At 35.4% G+C, this 15504-nt stretch overlaps 2 protein-coding genes across 6 annotated transcripts; one reads left to right on the top strand and one right to left on the bottom strand.

Moving 5' to 3' along the window:
* Positions 1 to 7893: 7893 nt before the first annotated feature.
* Positions 7894 to 10851, top strand: LOC113288628 (phosphatidylinositol transfer protein 3-like). The gene is made up of 6 exons (XM_026537721.1): positions 7894 to 8063; positions 8917 to 9004; positions 9308 to 9484; positions 9733 to 9831; positions 9921 to 10166; positions 10308 to 10851. The coding sequence occupies exons 2-6, from the start codon at positions 8945 to 8947 to the stop codon at positions 10614 to 10616; spliced, it is 891 nt and encodes a 296-aa protein (XP_026393506.1). The 5' UTR covers positions 7894 to 8063; positions 8917 to 8944; the 3' UTR covers positions 10617 to 10851.
* A 99-nt stretch (positions 10852 to 10950) lies between these two features.
* LOC113288627 (uncharacterized protein At1g01500-like) lies at positions 10951 to 14707 on the bottom strand. 5 transcript variants are annotated; one of them, XM_026537717.1, is made up of 5 exons: positions 14375 to 14707; positions 14275 to 14294; positions 13766 to 13802; positions 12852 to 13649; positions 10951 to 11521 (listed from the first exon to the last, which is right to left on the bottom strand). In XM_026537717.1, the coding sequence occupies exons 4-5, from the start codon at positions 13554 to 13556 to the stop codon at positions 11291 to 11293; spliced, it is 936 nt and encodes a 311-aa protein (XP_026393502.1). In that variant the 5' UTR covers positions 13557 to 13649; positions 13766 to 13802; positions 14275 to 14294; positions 14375 to 14707; the 3' UTR covers positions 10951 to 11290. The 5 variants fall into 5 exon arrangements, with proteins under 5 accessions (XP_026393502.1, XP_026393501.1, XP_026393503.1 ...); XM_026537716.1 differs by lacking the exon at positions 14275 to 14294; XM_026537718.1 differs by lacking the exons at positions 14275 to 14294; positions 14375 to 14707 and adding an exon at positions 14121 to 14137.
* Positions 14708 to 15504: the final 797 nt, after the last annotated feature.

Genomic DNA, 15504 nt, shown 5'->3' on the forward strand with positions numbered 1-15504 from the left:
GATTCTGATTTGATTTTTTTCAAAAAATTTAAAAAATAAAATAAAAGAAAATTCATGTTTTAATGATGAATCAAGATTAATTGATTTCTAGTTTAATTTCACTAAACATCAATTAATTACCCGATAAACACTAATTAATCAGGGACAAATTTGCCATTATATAAAGTAGTTGGATTATTTAATGACCTTTTTTGTCATTTAGTAGCAGGCCTCGATTAAATTGGATAGGCCTCTATTTAACCAGGTAAACTTTATCTATCTTCGTTGTTCATCTATGTTATCCTCGTGTAAGTGACTAGCTGCCCACTAACGGGAATCTGCAAGAATATCTCTCTCTTCTGCATAATTAATCCCCGTTTCCATTAGTATTTTTTTAGCAACATAGATTGTTGTACTGATGAAGTATAACGAAGAAAAAGAGCATAATTAATCCCCGTTTCCATATTTAATCTCCGTTTCCATTAGTATTCCTATTCTCATTTTAATTTCATATGGTCCGTCCTGTAACATTATTTATACACCATGTCCAGTTCTTGCTTTTAGGTATGATAGTGTGCATTTGTCTCACTTTGCAAAACAGTAACGAGCAACAAAATCCAATAAAACTGATCCCAAAGCATGTGCATGAGGTCAAATCTTTGGGAATGATATACCTGTAAGAATATTTGTACACATATAAATATCCTTTTGATCCATGCAATAACTTGGTGAATTATGAATTATGCTAAATATGTTGGTTACAAGTTTTGGGTCCTTTCACATTCCCTTTTTCTTGATGGACAGACGAGATTGAATGTTAATTCTAATCCTATGAACCTTGGTCCTAAGGAACTCAATAACCATCAATATTGAGTGCAAGAATTTTATTTATTCATTTACACAAAAAGGGTCAAGAAGGAGAAACCAAAAGTTCTACAAACTATTCTGCTCTAGGGGTATTCTTGGAGGACATCTTGGATTCAATCAATGGCATCCTCAGGTACCCTTTTGTTTTAACACAACTATGCTTATGATGTGATTATCATGTTTGTTCAAAGATCCTTTGGATATAAAATAAATTTTATATTTGGCATCTAGAGCCTGGTTTAGAACTCCATGATTGTCCATGATGTTGTATGCTAATTTTGTGTTGATAAAGAATCAATCAGTATGTCTATTTGATTTGCAATAAATTTTATTCATGCTTCTGCCTCATATGTGAATAAAACATACATAAGTTTCATGAACATGTCTTGATCAATTTTTTCGTTATTATTCCCTTTTTTTATACGTTTCATGTTCTCACATGAAACTATATGTTTGGTTGTCGTGATTCTCTGCTTGGTTTAGATTGATTATGACTTGTAGTGTTTGGTTATATTTTAAAAAGAATATTGGGTTAACTCAAATCAAATCCAAGACGATATGTAAGAAAAATATGCATGATTGATCCATCTTGATAGTATGATTTTGTGCGAAATTTGGCTTGATATGATGTGATTAATACATGATTAAATGTCTGTTTTTGTATGATTAATGGGTAACTACTCAAAACGTGATGCTTGTAACGTATACGGCTAGGTCAAACTACATTTGCGATGAACTAATGTCAATTTTCCTGATTCTGTAATGTATGAGCTCACTACGATGTTTGTTAGATATTTTGGGCTTGGCCCAAATAGGTTTTGCGTACACGTTTTGGAAGGTCGGACATAAAATGTGACATAAAGTGAAAACGTCATTAACTGTTTTGAGTGCATGTTTGACTTCCATGATTGACTTTGACTGACTTTTTGACTTCCGTCATTGACTGTTGACTTTGACTAACTGTATGACTTCTGTTGTTGACTTTGACTGTTTGACTTCCACATGACTGACTTTGACTGTTAACTTTCCACGTTGATACTAAATTGTATGTTCTTTGGCTATCACCACAGTGATACTAAAGTATTATGTTATCTTAACATGTCATTTAAGTCTAATCATTTTGTGCAATCACATGAGAATAACTATCACCCATAGGAGATGTTTGTTCAAGTGTTTGTACATATAAATATTTAGTCATACATATTAGAATGAAAAGTTACTCACAGGTTACTCTAATTCACATGTTTGAACTAATATTATGATTATATATATAACTATGAAAGGCATAATATCCACGGATGTTTGTCTTTGCTTGCTTATATATATGTGAATGGTTTTATGACTTTATGACATGATTGTTGTTTTGTTTAAGATTTTACCCACAGGAGTTTCTTAATTTTTTATGTGTGAGAGTTCGACTTTGTGTATCTTTGTCATGTTTTACAACTTCTAGTTCTAAGTCTTTGCATTCGTATACTTCGTCAATCCCACTCTTCGATGGCACCAACTTTTCATAATGGAAAGATAATGTTGAGTTCACTTTGTGTGTGCAGGATATTGACCTTGTTCTCCCAATTGAAAATCCAATTATAGATGATAAGAGTTCCATTGAAGATAAGGGTCTCTTGAAAAAGTGGGAGAGAAGTGATAGGATGAGCATACAGTTGATGCGAATGCACATTGATGCAAACATTAAAGGATCGCTTCCCAAACCTAAAAATGCTAAGGACTTTATGGAAATCGTAAAGGAACGCTTTAAGACAGCGGATAAGCTGGGAAGTTGATGGGTGATCTGACCACCGTGAAGTATACCGGTGTAAGATCAATGCACCAGCACGTGATAGAAATGCGTAGCATTGCTGCTAAGCTCACTCAGATGAAATTAATTGTGTATGAGAACTTTCTTGTCCAATGCATTCTCAACTCGCTGCCACCTCAGTATGCCGCTTTTCAAGTGCATTACAACATTATTAAAGAAAAGTGGACTGCAAATTAACTGGAAACATGTTGGTTCAAGAGGAAGATAGGCTAAACCAGCAAGGGCTTAATCAAGAACATTTTGTCAATCGAAGAGTGAACAATAAGTGCAAGCCTGCAAAGGGCAATAAGGGAGCACCACAGAATAATTCTGGTCAACCTGAAAAGAAGAAGGCAAAACAAGATGATAATAAGTGTCTTTTCTGTAAGAAACCTGGTCATATTTAGAAAGATTGTATTAAGCGTCAAAAATGGTTCGAAAATAAAGGTAATCCTTTGGGATTCGTAAGCTATTTTGAAACAAATTTGATTGTTAAAGAATCTTCTTTATCATGGTGGTTTGATTCTGGTGCTAATGTTCATGTTTCTAATTCGATGTAGGGACACCTTTCAACCCAAACCACAAACCAGAATGAAAACTTCCTTTTTATGGGCAATGGCAATAAAGACCCAGTTAATGTTATAGGCACCTATCGTCTGATTCTATATCATGGATACTTTCTTGATTTGGAAAACACTCTTTATGTTCCAACTATTTCCCGTAATTTAATTTCAGTTTCTCAACTAGATAGACAAGGTTTTCAATTTCAAATTTCCAATGGATGCTTTAGTTTGTTTAAAGATTATAAAGTTATTGGTTCTGGTTATCTTTATGATGGTCTTTACAAGTTACATTTGTCATCATCAATACCTGGAACCTATTTAACCATGCATCATAATGATAGAACTGAACATGCTGAGGGTAATTCCTCATTCTTGTGGCATAAGAAGCTGGGACATATATCTCGTGAGAAGCTTCAAAGATTGGTAAAAGATGGGATTCTACAGAACCTTTATTTTACTGATTATAAGAGTTGTGTGGATTATATTAAAGGCAATATGACAAAACATACAAAGAAATGTGCCACAAGAAGTTCCGAACTCCTTGAAATAATACATACAAATATTTGTAGACCCTTCGACGTTCCAACTTTTGGAGGAGAAAAAATATTTTATCACCTTTATTGATGATTTTTCACGTTACTGTTATCTTTACTTATTGCATGATAAGTCTCAAGCTGTGAATGTTGTAGAGCAATTCATTACCAAAGTTGAGAGGCAATTAGAAAACAAGGTGAAAATCATTAGGTATGATAGGGGTGGAGAGTATTATGGAAGGTATGACGGAACATGACAACATCCTGGACCTTTTGCTTTACTTCTTCAAAAGCTTGAAATTATTGCTCAATACGCAACGCCAGGTTCACCTTGGCAGAATGGTGTAGCAGAAAGGCGAAATCGTATTATAATGGAAATGGTTAGAAGCATGATTAGTCATGCAAGTTTACCCTTAAGTTTGTGGATGTATGCTCTTCATTATGTTGTGTACATTTTAAATAGAGTTCCAACCAAATAAGTTCCAAAGACTCCTTCTGAACTGTGGAAGGGATGGAAACCTAGTTTAAAACACCTTGAAGTTTGGGGTTGTTCAGCAGAAGCGAAAGTTTATAATCCCAAAGAAAAGAAATTGGATATGAAAACTGTTAGCGGTTACTTTATTGGTTTTCCTGAAAAATCCAAGGGGTATATTATTTATTGTCCTAACCATAGTATGAGAATTTTTAAAACTGGAAATGCAAAATTCATTAAGGATGGAGAAGTTAGTGTGAGTACACCAGTGCAAGAAAAACCTGTTCAAGAAATCAGAGTAATAATCCCTTTACCTCAGATTTCTACAGATATTATGACTCCTCCGGTTGTAGAACCGATTGATGAGGGAGAAACACAAATAACGGCACCGAAGCTTCATGATGAGACTATTGCCACTGAAGAAATTGTAGAACAACCACAAGAAGTAGACTTAAGAAGATCTACCATAGAACGGAAAAAGGTTATTCCTGATGATTATGTGGTTTATCTACAAGAATCGGATTTTGATTTAGGGGTTATGAAAGATCCAGTTTCTTATTCACAAGCTATCAAGTGTAGTAATTCTGGTAAATGGATTAATGTTATGAAAGTAGATAAAAAATCAATGGATGACAATGGAGTCTGGGAATACGTTGAATTGCCTGAAGAAAACAAAGTAATCGGGTGTAAATGGGTCTTTAAGACCAAACACGATGCTAATGGAAATATTGAATGTTGTAAAGCTAGACTTGTAGCCAAATGTTTCACTCAGAAAGATGGCATTAATTACAAAGATACTTTTCTCCCTTGTCATTGAAAGACTCTCTCAGAATTATTCTAGCATTAGTAGCTCAATATGACCTTGAGTTACATCAAATGGATGTGAAAACAGCCTTTCTTAATGGTGAGCTTGAAGAAGAAATTTACATGTGTCAACCTGAAGGTTTTGCCTTAGAAGGACAGGAACACATGGTCTGCAAACTTAAGAAATCAATTTATGGACTTAAGCAAGCCTCCAGGCAGCTGTATCTAAAATTCAACGAAACCATTCAAAAATTTGGTTTTTAAGAAAATGTTGTAGATCCATGCATATACCTCAAGATCAGTGGGAGGAAGTTCATATTTTTGGTATTGTATGTAGATGACATACTACTTGCAAGTAGTGATCTTGGCCTTATGCATGAAACTAAGGAATATCTCTCGAAGAATTTTGAAATGAAAGATATGGGTGAGGCTTCTTATGTGATTGGATAGAAATATTCCGTGATAGATCACTTGGAACATTATCGATCTCACAGAAAGAATATATCGAAAGAATTCTAGAGAGATTTGAGATGAGTGCATGTAAGCCAAGTATAGTTCCGGTTTCTAAAGGAGACAAGTTTGGACTCAACCTTTGTCCTAAGAATGAACTGGAACGTAAACAAATGGATAAAATCTCTTATGCTTCTGTGGTGGGAAGTTTAATGTATGCCCAAGTTTGCACACGACCAGATATCAGCTATATAGTTGGTATGTTGGGAAGATACCTTGTGAATCCTGGAATGGAACACTGGAAAGCTGCAAAGAAAGTTTTGAGGTACCTACAAGGAATGAAGGATCATCGTCTCACATTTACAAAGTCAGATCAATTTGAGTTGGTTGGCTATACAGATTTCGATTTCATGGGATGTAATGATACTCAAAAGAGCAATTTTGGATATCTTTTTCTATTATCTGGAGGAGCAATATCATGGAAAAGTGCAAAAGAGTCTATTCTCACTGGCTCAACAATGGAAGCTGAATTTGTAGCATGTTATGAGGTTACAAATCATTGTTCATGGCTGCGGAATTTCATCTCAATGTTTGGAGACCTAAATTTTGCCTCCGCATCAATGAAACTTTACTGTGATAATGTCGTAGCAGTATTCTTTTCAAAGCACGCTAGATATACTAAGGGTTCAAGACACATGGATCTAAAGTACCTACGCGTGAAGCAAGCTGTTCAGATGAAAAAGTTATTCGTTGAAAACATAGGCATAAAACTTATGATTGCAGATGCATTTACGAAGGCGTTACCTCCCAAGACATTTTTGGAACATGTTGGAAACATGGGTCTTGAGGCAGTAACAAACAATTAGTTTCACTTAGACTTTTGTTTATGTTTGAACAATTATTGAGATCTTATTATTGTTATTATTCTGAACTTATTTCTGTATCCACTTTAGTATACTTTTATGTTATTGGATGAATGTTACAGAAATTGTTTTCTTTTGAAGACATTACTGGACCATTATGATATCCCTATTAAGGCCTGATTGAGTAAGTTGCTTGTGTTGTGGTACATGGAAGGGAACATGTTGATAACAAGACAATGTGCCACCGCCATGACTCGCATTCGCATAAGTAATTTTCTTGGTTGGGGTATTATGTTTAACCATTGAATCTGTTTAGCAATTATGCGCGCTTATGTTTTACTACGATTAACCATTAAATAGATTATCAATGGACCAGTGGGAGATTGTAAGAATATTTATACACATATAAATATCCTTTTGGTCCATGCAATAACTTGGTTAATTATGAATTATGCTAAATATGTTGGTTACAATTTTGGGATCCTTTCACATTCCCTTTTCCGTGATGGACGGACGAGATTGAATTTAATTCTAATCCTATGAACCTTGGTCCTCCTTCTACCTATAAAAGGGACTCAATAACCATCAATATTGAGTTCAAGAATTTTATTTATTCATTTACACAAAAAAGGTCAGGAAGGAGAAACCAAAAGTTCTACAAACTATTCAACTCTAAGGGTGTTCTTGGAGGACATCTTGGATTCAATCAATGGCATCCTCAAGTACCTTTTCGTTTTAACACAACTATGTTTATGATGTGATTATCATGTTTGTTCAAAGATCCTTTAGATATAAAATAATTTTTATAATACCCAGATGACGTTCTTTATAATGCAGCAAATTTTTCTTACGACACTGCATGTGGTCGGGAGCAGTACTTCTTATGAAGTTTATGTACACTCGCCAATGACAGTACACGGATCGAAATTACATTGATTGCATATTCATGTATATATAGTGTGAGGTGCAGTTCCTAAGAAAAACTAAAACACCGATTATAAGGTGTAAGAAATTTTTTTTCAGCCTCCCTATTTTGAAAACCTGGCTCCACCACTGGTCTATCAGCTCTTGGATTTGCTGTTTGCTTTTCGTATAAGTAACTAAACCATAATTTCACGACTAGCAAACAGAGGTATTGATTTCCGTGGAACTAGCTCACGCTTTGGCATGTTACAGAGAATAGAAAGACGCAATGCAACTGTGGATAAGTTGGCTTAGTGCTGCAACAGATAGCAGCAGTGCCACCTGACCAAATACCAAAGAGACAAAAAAAAAAAAAAAAAGGAAAAACGCACTTTCAGTCATCTCTTTAAATTGCATGAGCAGAGTTGGTAAACCAAACCGAAAATCAAAAGCGTTTCAGTGCCCACATGATGTCGCAACTTGCACGTAGCCTTAAAGAGGAATAGTCCAAATTCTGATTGATCATTGAAGTTAGTTGGAGTTGGACCAGAAGTACGCACTAGCTGACCTGACCTGACCTGACCTGACCTGAGAGCATCAAATCCAATACGTACTACTTTTCAAAAGAAGACTAGCGACTCGCCACTCACCAGACCAGAAAGACAAAAAAAAAACGCATAAACCCCCGCCTTTCCTCTCCTCTTCAATTCCACACTCTCTCTGATTCATTTGTGTATATATATTCGCAGAATCTCCTTCGTTTCTCTCCCCCCTCCTTCTATCTCTATTCAATTTCACTCTCTACCTATTTCTCAGTTTTGTCTCAAACAGGTTAGTGACGATCTTTTTTTTTTCTTTTTTTGTAAATGTAAATTGGGGTTCGAATTGAGTAAACTGCTGAGCTAAAATTTGATACTGAATTGATTATTGAGTTTTGTGATTTAGATCTCGTTTTGTACTTTTCATTTAACTCGATTTGATTAAATTAACTGTGTAGTTTTAGGGATTTTTTTTAGAAATTTTATGTTGGACTGAAGCTTGATTTGGCAGTAAGGCACGATTGTTTGATTAAATTTGGGGTCAACGTGAATTTTCTTTCTTTGATTGTATCGATGGGTCAAACCTGGTGGCTTAAAAGGAATCCTTTGTTGAAATTTGCTTTTGTGACTTTTCATTGGGAATGTTGAGATATGTTATATTGCTTAGATCCAGTGCATGGACTAGTCAAGTCGAATTTGAGCATTTTTATATCAAATTTCTCTTCAAGAGATTGGTAAATTACTTGTAATTATCACAGAATTATGTTTTGCATTGGTTAATTCATTTACAGTATGAGCAATTTTTCATTTTACAGTATTAGTAGGAGCTGGAATTTGGGTTCATTTTTCATCTATCTGAATCAATTTCGGGATGTATTAGCATAGAACAAGAGTTATATGGGTATCGTATGTTGTGGCATATCGCTTAATTGGATTGAGGGGATGAGTCGTATAAACTTGTAGATTATAAACTGAGAAACTTAGACTTTATCAATACTGTTGCAAGAAATCTAGTGCTCTAAGTAGATGGATGTTTGCGGATTATTATCTGCTTCTAGTTTTGATTTGAATTATTTGATGGTTCTGTATTTGGTAAAGATTCCTAGTAGACTGTTTAGTGTTCTTACATTGTTTACAAAATGTAGGTTTGGGGCTACCGCAGATTGAATCACCATGTTTCGCAGAAAGCAGACTCCTAGTCAGGAAAATGAATCTGCCCAGAAAGATGTGAAGGTTAGAGAAATAAAACATCTATTTATTTATTTTTATTTGAAGAATCATATTACTTAGTCGTTTACATGTTTCTGAATGCGAAGGTTAGAGAAATAAAACATGTATTCTTTTAAAATTGTTTCAACAATCATATTGCTTAGTCTTTTAGATGTTTCCGAATTGTGATTTTATGAATGTGAAAGCGCAAAGCTGACTGTGAAGTCCTCTATTGACACTTTTTCCCTTTAATTTGTCCAACTTATCTCAAACTCATAGAGATATAACACAGCAATTTTGGGCATGTAAATTTTCTTTCGTAACCAGGTGAAGGAGCTCAAGACACTGATTGGGCCACTTTCTGGGCATAGTTTACAGTACTGTACTGATGCATGCATACGGAGATATTTAGAAGCTCGGAATTGGAACGTTGACAAGGCAAAAAAAATGTTGGAGGAGTCTCTTAAATGGAGGTCAACATATAAGCCTGAGGACACCCGCTGGGTAAGACAGACTGGCCCTTGTTAGTTGTTTTCAGCAATACAAAAGAAATTTCACATTCAATGATTGATTCCTCTTTCACAATTGCACTATATGATACCAAATATACATTTGTTGTTTGTGAATATCCATACCTCTTAAAATTTGACCTGAAGATAAAGTTGGGCAACCTTTTGGAGATCTGTTTTGTCTTTTCCTGTTATTGATTCAAGAAATGTCGGACTTACTGCTGGAAACCCTTACTTTATCAGAATGAGGTAGCACATGAAGGTGAGACTGGCAAAGTGTACAGAGCCAACTTTCACGATCGATGTGGGAGGACAGTTCTCATATTACGACCAGGAATGCAGGTCTGTACTTGGGTTATCTCCTTTTTTTTGACATTCATCTATTCTCTAAACTTATCCTTTTTTAATGTTAATTTATGCTTCTTGTTCAGAATACAGCTGTAGCTGAAACTCAGATACGCCATTTAGTATATCTTATCGAGAATGCGATCCTTAACCTTCCTGAAGGTCAAGAGCAGATGTCTTGGTTGATAGATTTCACTGGATGGTCATTGAACACCAATGTCCCTATCAGAACTGCACGGGAATCTGCCAATGTTTTACAGAATCACTACCCCGAGAGGCTCTCGGTTGCGTTTCTCTACAATCCCCCAAGGATTTTTGAAGCATTTTGGAAGGTTTGCATTCTGGACTCCCTCGGTTTTGATTATCGTTCTGTCTTTTTTTTTTTTTTTTGAGTAATGAATTTAGAAATCATTTTGGTAACGTGATCTAGCACTATCCACTGATCTGATGCCTCTTCTTCTGTTCCTCTACAGATTGTTAAGTACTTTCTGGATCCAAAAACTATCCAGAAGGTAAAATTTGTATACCCAAATAAAAAAGATAGCGTGGAGCTGATGAAGTCATACTTTGATATGGACAACCTTCCTATCGAATTAGGTGGAAAGGCTAATATGCAGTATGACCACGAAGAGTTTTCAAGAATGATGGCCGAGGATGATGTAAAATCTGCAACCTTTTGGAGTGGATCTGATAATAATAAGCTCACTGTTGTAAGTAAGGGATATTCAGGAGGAGCAGAGGTAGTTCCAGAGCCGTTGGCCCTTGCACCACCCGCCAGCTGAGTCCCAAACACCTTCGAGCGGTATAGTTAGAAAAGCTGCTAGCGACTGTACTTGCCAAAACTATTGGTTACCTGTTGTAGTAAGCTCAAGGAATTTTCTTAGGATGCCTCTGAACTCATTGTGGGGCTATCATTTTTTACCGTGTAGTTCACAGATGCCTCCATACTCCATTTATGATAAAAATAAAAAACTTAATCATCTCTACGTATGATAAAAGTGAAATGCATTTCTTCCATCTCTGATCTCTCTCACACACTGGCACACACTTAAGTTGCAGTGTGGTTGTTTCTGGAAAATTGAAAAAAAAGGGAGGAATAACTTGACTTGAGTCTCATTTCTAATATGCACACCATTGATACTCTGCACTCTATATGTATGAACAAACAAAAATAGTCTTACAAGCTTACAATCAAGAGTCGCAACGCCAAACTACCTAGGACTAGGTTTGCAAATTCTTTAACAAATCATTGTTATCAGTTTTCAAGGTAAACAAACAACAACAATATGAATCCAGTCAGCTACAAGAAATTCTTATATTTGAGTAAACACTCCGCGACACTGAGATAACACCTCAGGAACACTGCTAAAACCTAACCGGTTTTTGAAAACTTTTTATCTTTTTTCTTTTGGATTCTTGGTGATCAATTGTCTAGCATTAAGGTGAACCATACATACTATATCAGTCGCCTTTTGAAAGTTCTTGTAGTTGTTTGGTATGTGCGGACCAGCAAACCTACTCCAATCCCGATTCCAAGGCAAACGCCAAGCCCAATCCCGACTCCTACTCTCACCCCGGCATTGAACCATGATAATTCTCCATCCTCCCCTTCTATATATTCTTCCCTCATGTACAAGCTGTTATAATCTTCTTCATTATCTGGTTTGTAGTCCCGGTATCCTGATATCTGCAGAAAAAGTCCAAGATATAGAATATGTCATGATGCTTTCCCCTCAATGCACATATTTTATTTTGTTTTGAAGTATAATGACCACATATATATTACGAGTGTATTATGATGTCACATGCAAACTGAATCCAGGAACATGTTTCATGAATCTCCCAAACAATAACTCAGCATCAAACAAATGTGTCCAGAAACAGAAGAGATACAACAATGCTGAATTGGAAAGAACTCTACTGGAACAAGAAAAAAAATATCTACCGGGAACTACAAGTACAATGCATCATAATTCGAGAGAATGGGTCGAGTTCTTGTGCTTCCATGTTATGCAAATGATTGAAGTATATGTCGACAAATAAGAGGTAACTTCCTAAGAACAGAACTTAGCTCATTAACAGTTGTAAAGGGAGGTATGTAGAAGAAAAGGTGATTCTGCACAGCAAACTCCCAAGGATATGGAGGCAAGTATTCTAAACAGTTAAACTACTTGACAGGGAAACCACCACGCAGTTAATAATAGTCTTTAGCCATGTCGCAAATGAAAGTTACACAGTTAAATCAATAAGATTAAAGTTTTGATGTTTCAAGAGGAGTAGCATGTGCATTAGTGCTTCAGTGTTTAACTGATTAGTCACTCAACAGAGAGCAATTAGATTGACGATATGCATCTAAACCAGGCATGATACACAATTCTCAAGATGATCCAACCATTTTTGACACACTTTCTTTTAACTGATACCAAAAGCTTGATTCATACAGAAACATGTGTGCATTTATAAATACTGAGATTCAATCATGTAGTTGTCGTTGGAAGGTGATGATTGATCACAATGGAAAACATGCAAAACATAAAGAGGTAAACAAGGTCTGATAAGGTGGTTGTAAAAGCTGAAAAGGAAAAGGACTTCTGAAAGAAAAGAGCAAGAAAGAGATTCATGTCAGATTCTGGTAAAACATAAGACAATGCAAAAGACAATATATTACAGAAAGAAAAGGGCATTATTGTTATATTCCCTACATTTAGAAATTTGTGCCCAGTACCCATACTATCCTGACCAATCTAAGATAAGATTTTTAATGTGCCAGAATCCAAGCAATTAATCTATCTTGACACAGGAAATGGGTTTTTCTGTAACAAGAAAAACATGTCTAGTGCCAGGAAACATTGAAGACCTATTAACTACATATGGAACTTAGTAACTATTAATGCAACAAAACTAGTAAGCAACTGTTATAACCACAATATAAACATCGACAAATTGCAATTCGATATGAAAATTGTAGTAAAACATGGACAAATTGCACTAGTTTTGTTATTAGAAAAGTAAAGTACCTGCAACGGAAGTTCAGAATCTACATCTTTCTTTGATTCCGTCGTTTCGTATTCTGGTATTGAATCTAACATCCCTTTCCTTGTGTGCTTCCTCCGGAAATTTATATGTAGAGTTTTAGTCAAAATGATTGGAGTGCCTGAGAAACAACCAGCTACATAAACTTCAACTGTTGGCGAGTGAGACTCAGATTGTTTCCCTTTAAAAAAGGCCGAAGCAGATGTTATTTCCGACTGACAATTCATGTTCCACTGCTTGCTATGGTTTTTCGATTCGGCAACAAAACCATTACAATTAGACAATTCCAGGACCCCAGAGAGCACAAGATCTTCTATATCAAAAACTTCAAATTTCACACTCCCTGTCATTCTTATACTATCTGTGCTCACAAACGTAGCTTCTTCCGATTTCTTGTCAACCCGATCCCTTCTAAGTTGCGAAGTAACTCCATCGGAAAACATACTACTCCTCCCACCATTGACTTCAAGTAAGGTATCATGAGCGAGCGGGATATGATTAAGTGTGAGATATTCCGGAGTTGAACTATCAACCTCGCAATTGCTAATCCTCACATAGAATACTCTCATTTCAAACCAAGGCGATGAAGCTTTGCTCCGAGGAGATGGATACTGAGAATTCCTAATGACTTTATGGCCGGAATCAGCCACTTCATTACCATTCATCGTCTCATAAGAACTCTCCATCATCACCTTACGAAAACCAACAATCCTCTTGTTGTTCTTCTTCAGTGAGATCCTCGCACATCAAATACAAGCTGGAATCAGATTGGTTGAAGATACCTGTAAAAACAGCACAAAACTACAAAATTATAGAACAACTGAAAACATCTAAAATAAACAACAACAAATTGATAACAAGAAACACCTAAAGCTGAGCTGATGAAACTAACCCTTACCAAATTCAACAGACAAAGGTATATAAAACACTATTCTCTGCAAGACCCAGCTCAGACAAAGATAAGAACAAGTCAGTAATGAAGGCAAAGAAATAATCCAAGTTCAAACAAGGAGAGGAAGAAGAAGAAGAAGAAGACTTGTTTTTCAGGAGAAAACTTAAAGAAGAAATTGAGATATAAAAGATAGAGGAAATAGAAAATGAAAAGGATAAGAAGTTACACAGAAGAAAAGTGAAAAGTCAAATTCACAAATTTGATCTTTAGAAATAAATGACAATTAAAATGATATCTAAATCCAGGTTCACATGAATATAAACACAAAAAATCACAGAAAGGAGCTGTAAAATTCACCCACCAATACCAAACAACGAACTACTAATATATCCAATAAAAACTAAAAGAATATCCTTTTGTTTGGGGTTCAATTTTACAGAAAGTAAACCCAGAAAGATTTATCCTTTGCCACCCCCAAATTAAAAATCAGATTAACCTTCACACGTCATACAAACCTCCAAATCTCTCTATGAGCCTGTAATAGTGGTAAGTGATTTACTCTCCAATCAAAAACAAAATTTTAATGAAATTTAACCAATGAATTAATAAACTTACCTGTAACCAACCAGGAATCTTCTTTCTGTTATCTTTTGTCTTATCAAATCCAATTTGTTATCGGAATTCAAGACTCTAATGACTTGACGAATCGTTATCAAAACCCCACTATGAAAAATAACCCGATTGAATAATACGAAACTAGCGGCTTGAATCTACAGAGTAATTCTAACCGTGAATCGATGAAATACAGCAATTGAGAATGACCCAGGTCGTTGTATATCACTCTAGCGACACAAAATTGTATCTTTTTCTGAATTTGTCATCCACTCCCTTCTCCAGAAAATTATAGAGAAGTTTTTTTTCTTTTTCTTTTTCCTTTCTTAAACAAAAACTGTGGAATTTTGAGCTGTATATGTAATGAGACCCGATTCGTATGGGAACGGGATACAAGCAATTGTAGTTTTTCGGGTATTCGGTATTTAAGACCGTTTTTCAGGATCTTATTCAAAAGAGAAATTTCTTGTTTAGTCCAAAAAACCCGATTCGGGTTAATCTGTAGTCTAGCGGGGGAATACATTTAATAGCTGGTCCAAAAAACATTTGAAAAAGCTAAAATTACTAAGCTCTTAACAACACGCGTGTTAGAGTCACAGGCAGAAAAACGCAGAAAAGAAACCACGCGTCAGTTCAGTTTTCTTCTTGTTTTCATCGACAAACAAGAACCCTAACTATTTTCAGTTTTCATTTTGCTTCTCCTGCACTTTTTCAATCTTCTCTTCTTTTTTAGTTTTTCAATCTTCTTCAGAGAAAACAAAATCCACCAAATCTGATCGAAAAACTAAATCAAAACCTAGGTCAAATCGAAAAACAAAATCTAAATTGAGAAAATTTCTAGGGCACCGAAGAACAAAAGCCACCTGCTGCGAAACCTGCAAATTGAAAATGGATATAATATATATCAATAATTGTTTGATCTACAAGCACCATATCACAAAAGAAATCAAAACTAAACTGATTTCCTACTGAAATTCTCGAAGTATTGTGATCTGAAATTCTCGAAGTAAATGGTTAAAAAAGATTGAAAGAAACAAGTACTCCTGATTCTCAACCAGGGTCAAAGAATCAGAAGAAGAAATCTACTTGTGAAACCAAATCAAGGAAGAACAACGAATCTTTTAAGAAGGCGA

This window comes from Papaver somniferum, chromosome 6 (assembly GCF_003573695.1).
Source record: "Papaver somniferum cultivar HN1 chromosome 6, ASM357369v1, whole genome shotgun sequence".
Classification (NCBI taxonomy): Eukaryota; Viridiplantae; Streptophyta; class Magnoliopsida; order Ranunculales; family Papaveraceae; genus Papaver; species Papaver somniferum.

Bases quoted from the DNA above. Each gene is read 5' to 3' on its own strand.
- LOC113288628 (XM_026537721.1), top strand. From the start codon at position 8,945: ATGTTTCGCAGAAAGCAGACTCCTAGTCAGGAAAATGAATCTGCCCAG. The intron at 9,485-9,732 runs GTAAGACAGACT...TTACTTTATCAG, and splicing joins AGCCTGAGGACACCCGCTGG to AATGAGGTAGCACATGAAGG. The intron at 10,167-10,307 runs GTTTGCATTCTG...GTTCCTCTACAG, and splicing joins TTTTTGAAGCATTTTGGAAG to ATTGTTAAGTACTTTCTGGA.
- LOC113288627 (XM_026537720.1), bottom strand. From the start codon at position 13,556: ATGATGGAGAGTTCTTATGAGACGATGAATGGTAATGAAGTGGCTGAT. The intron at 11,522-12,851 runs GTACTTTACTTT...CTTTTTCTGCAG, and splicing joins ATTCTGAACTTCCGTTGCAG to ATATCAGGATACCGGGACTA.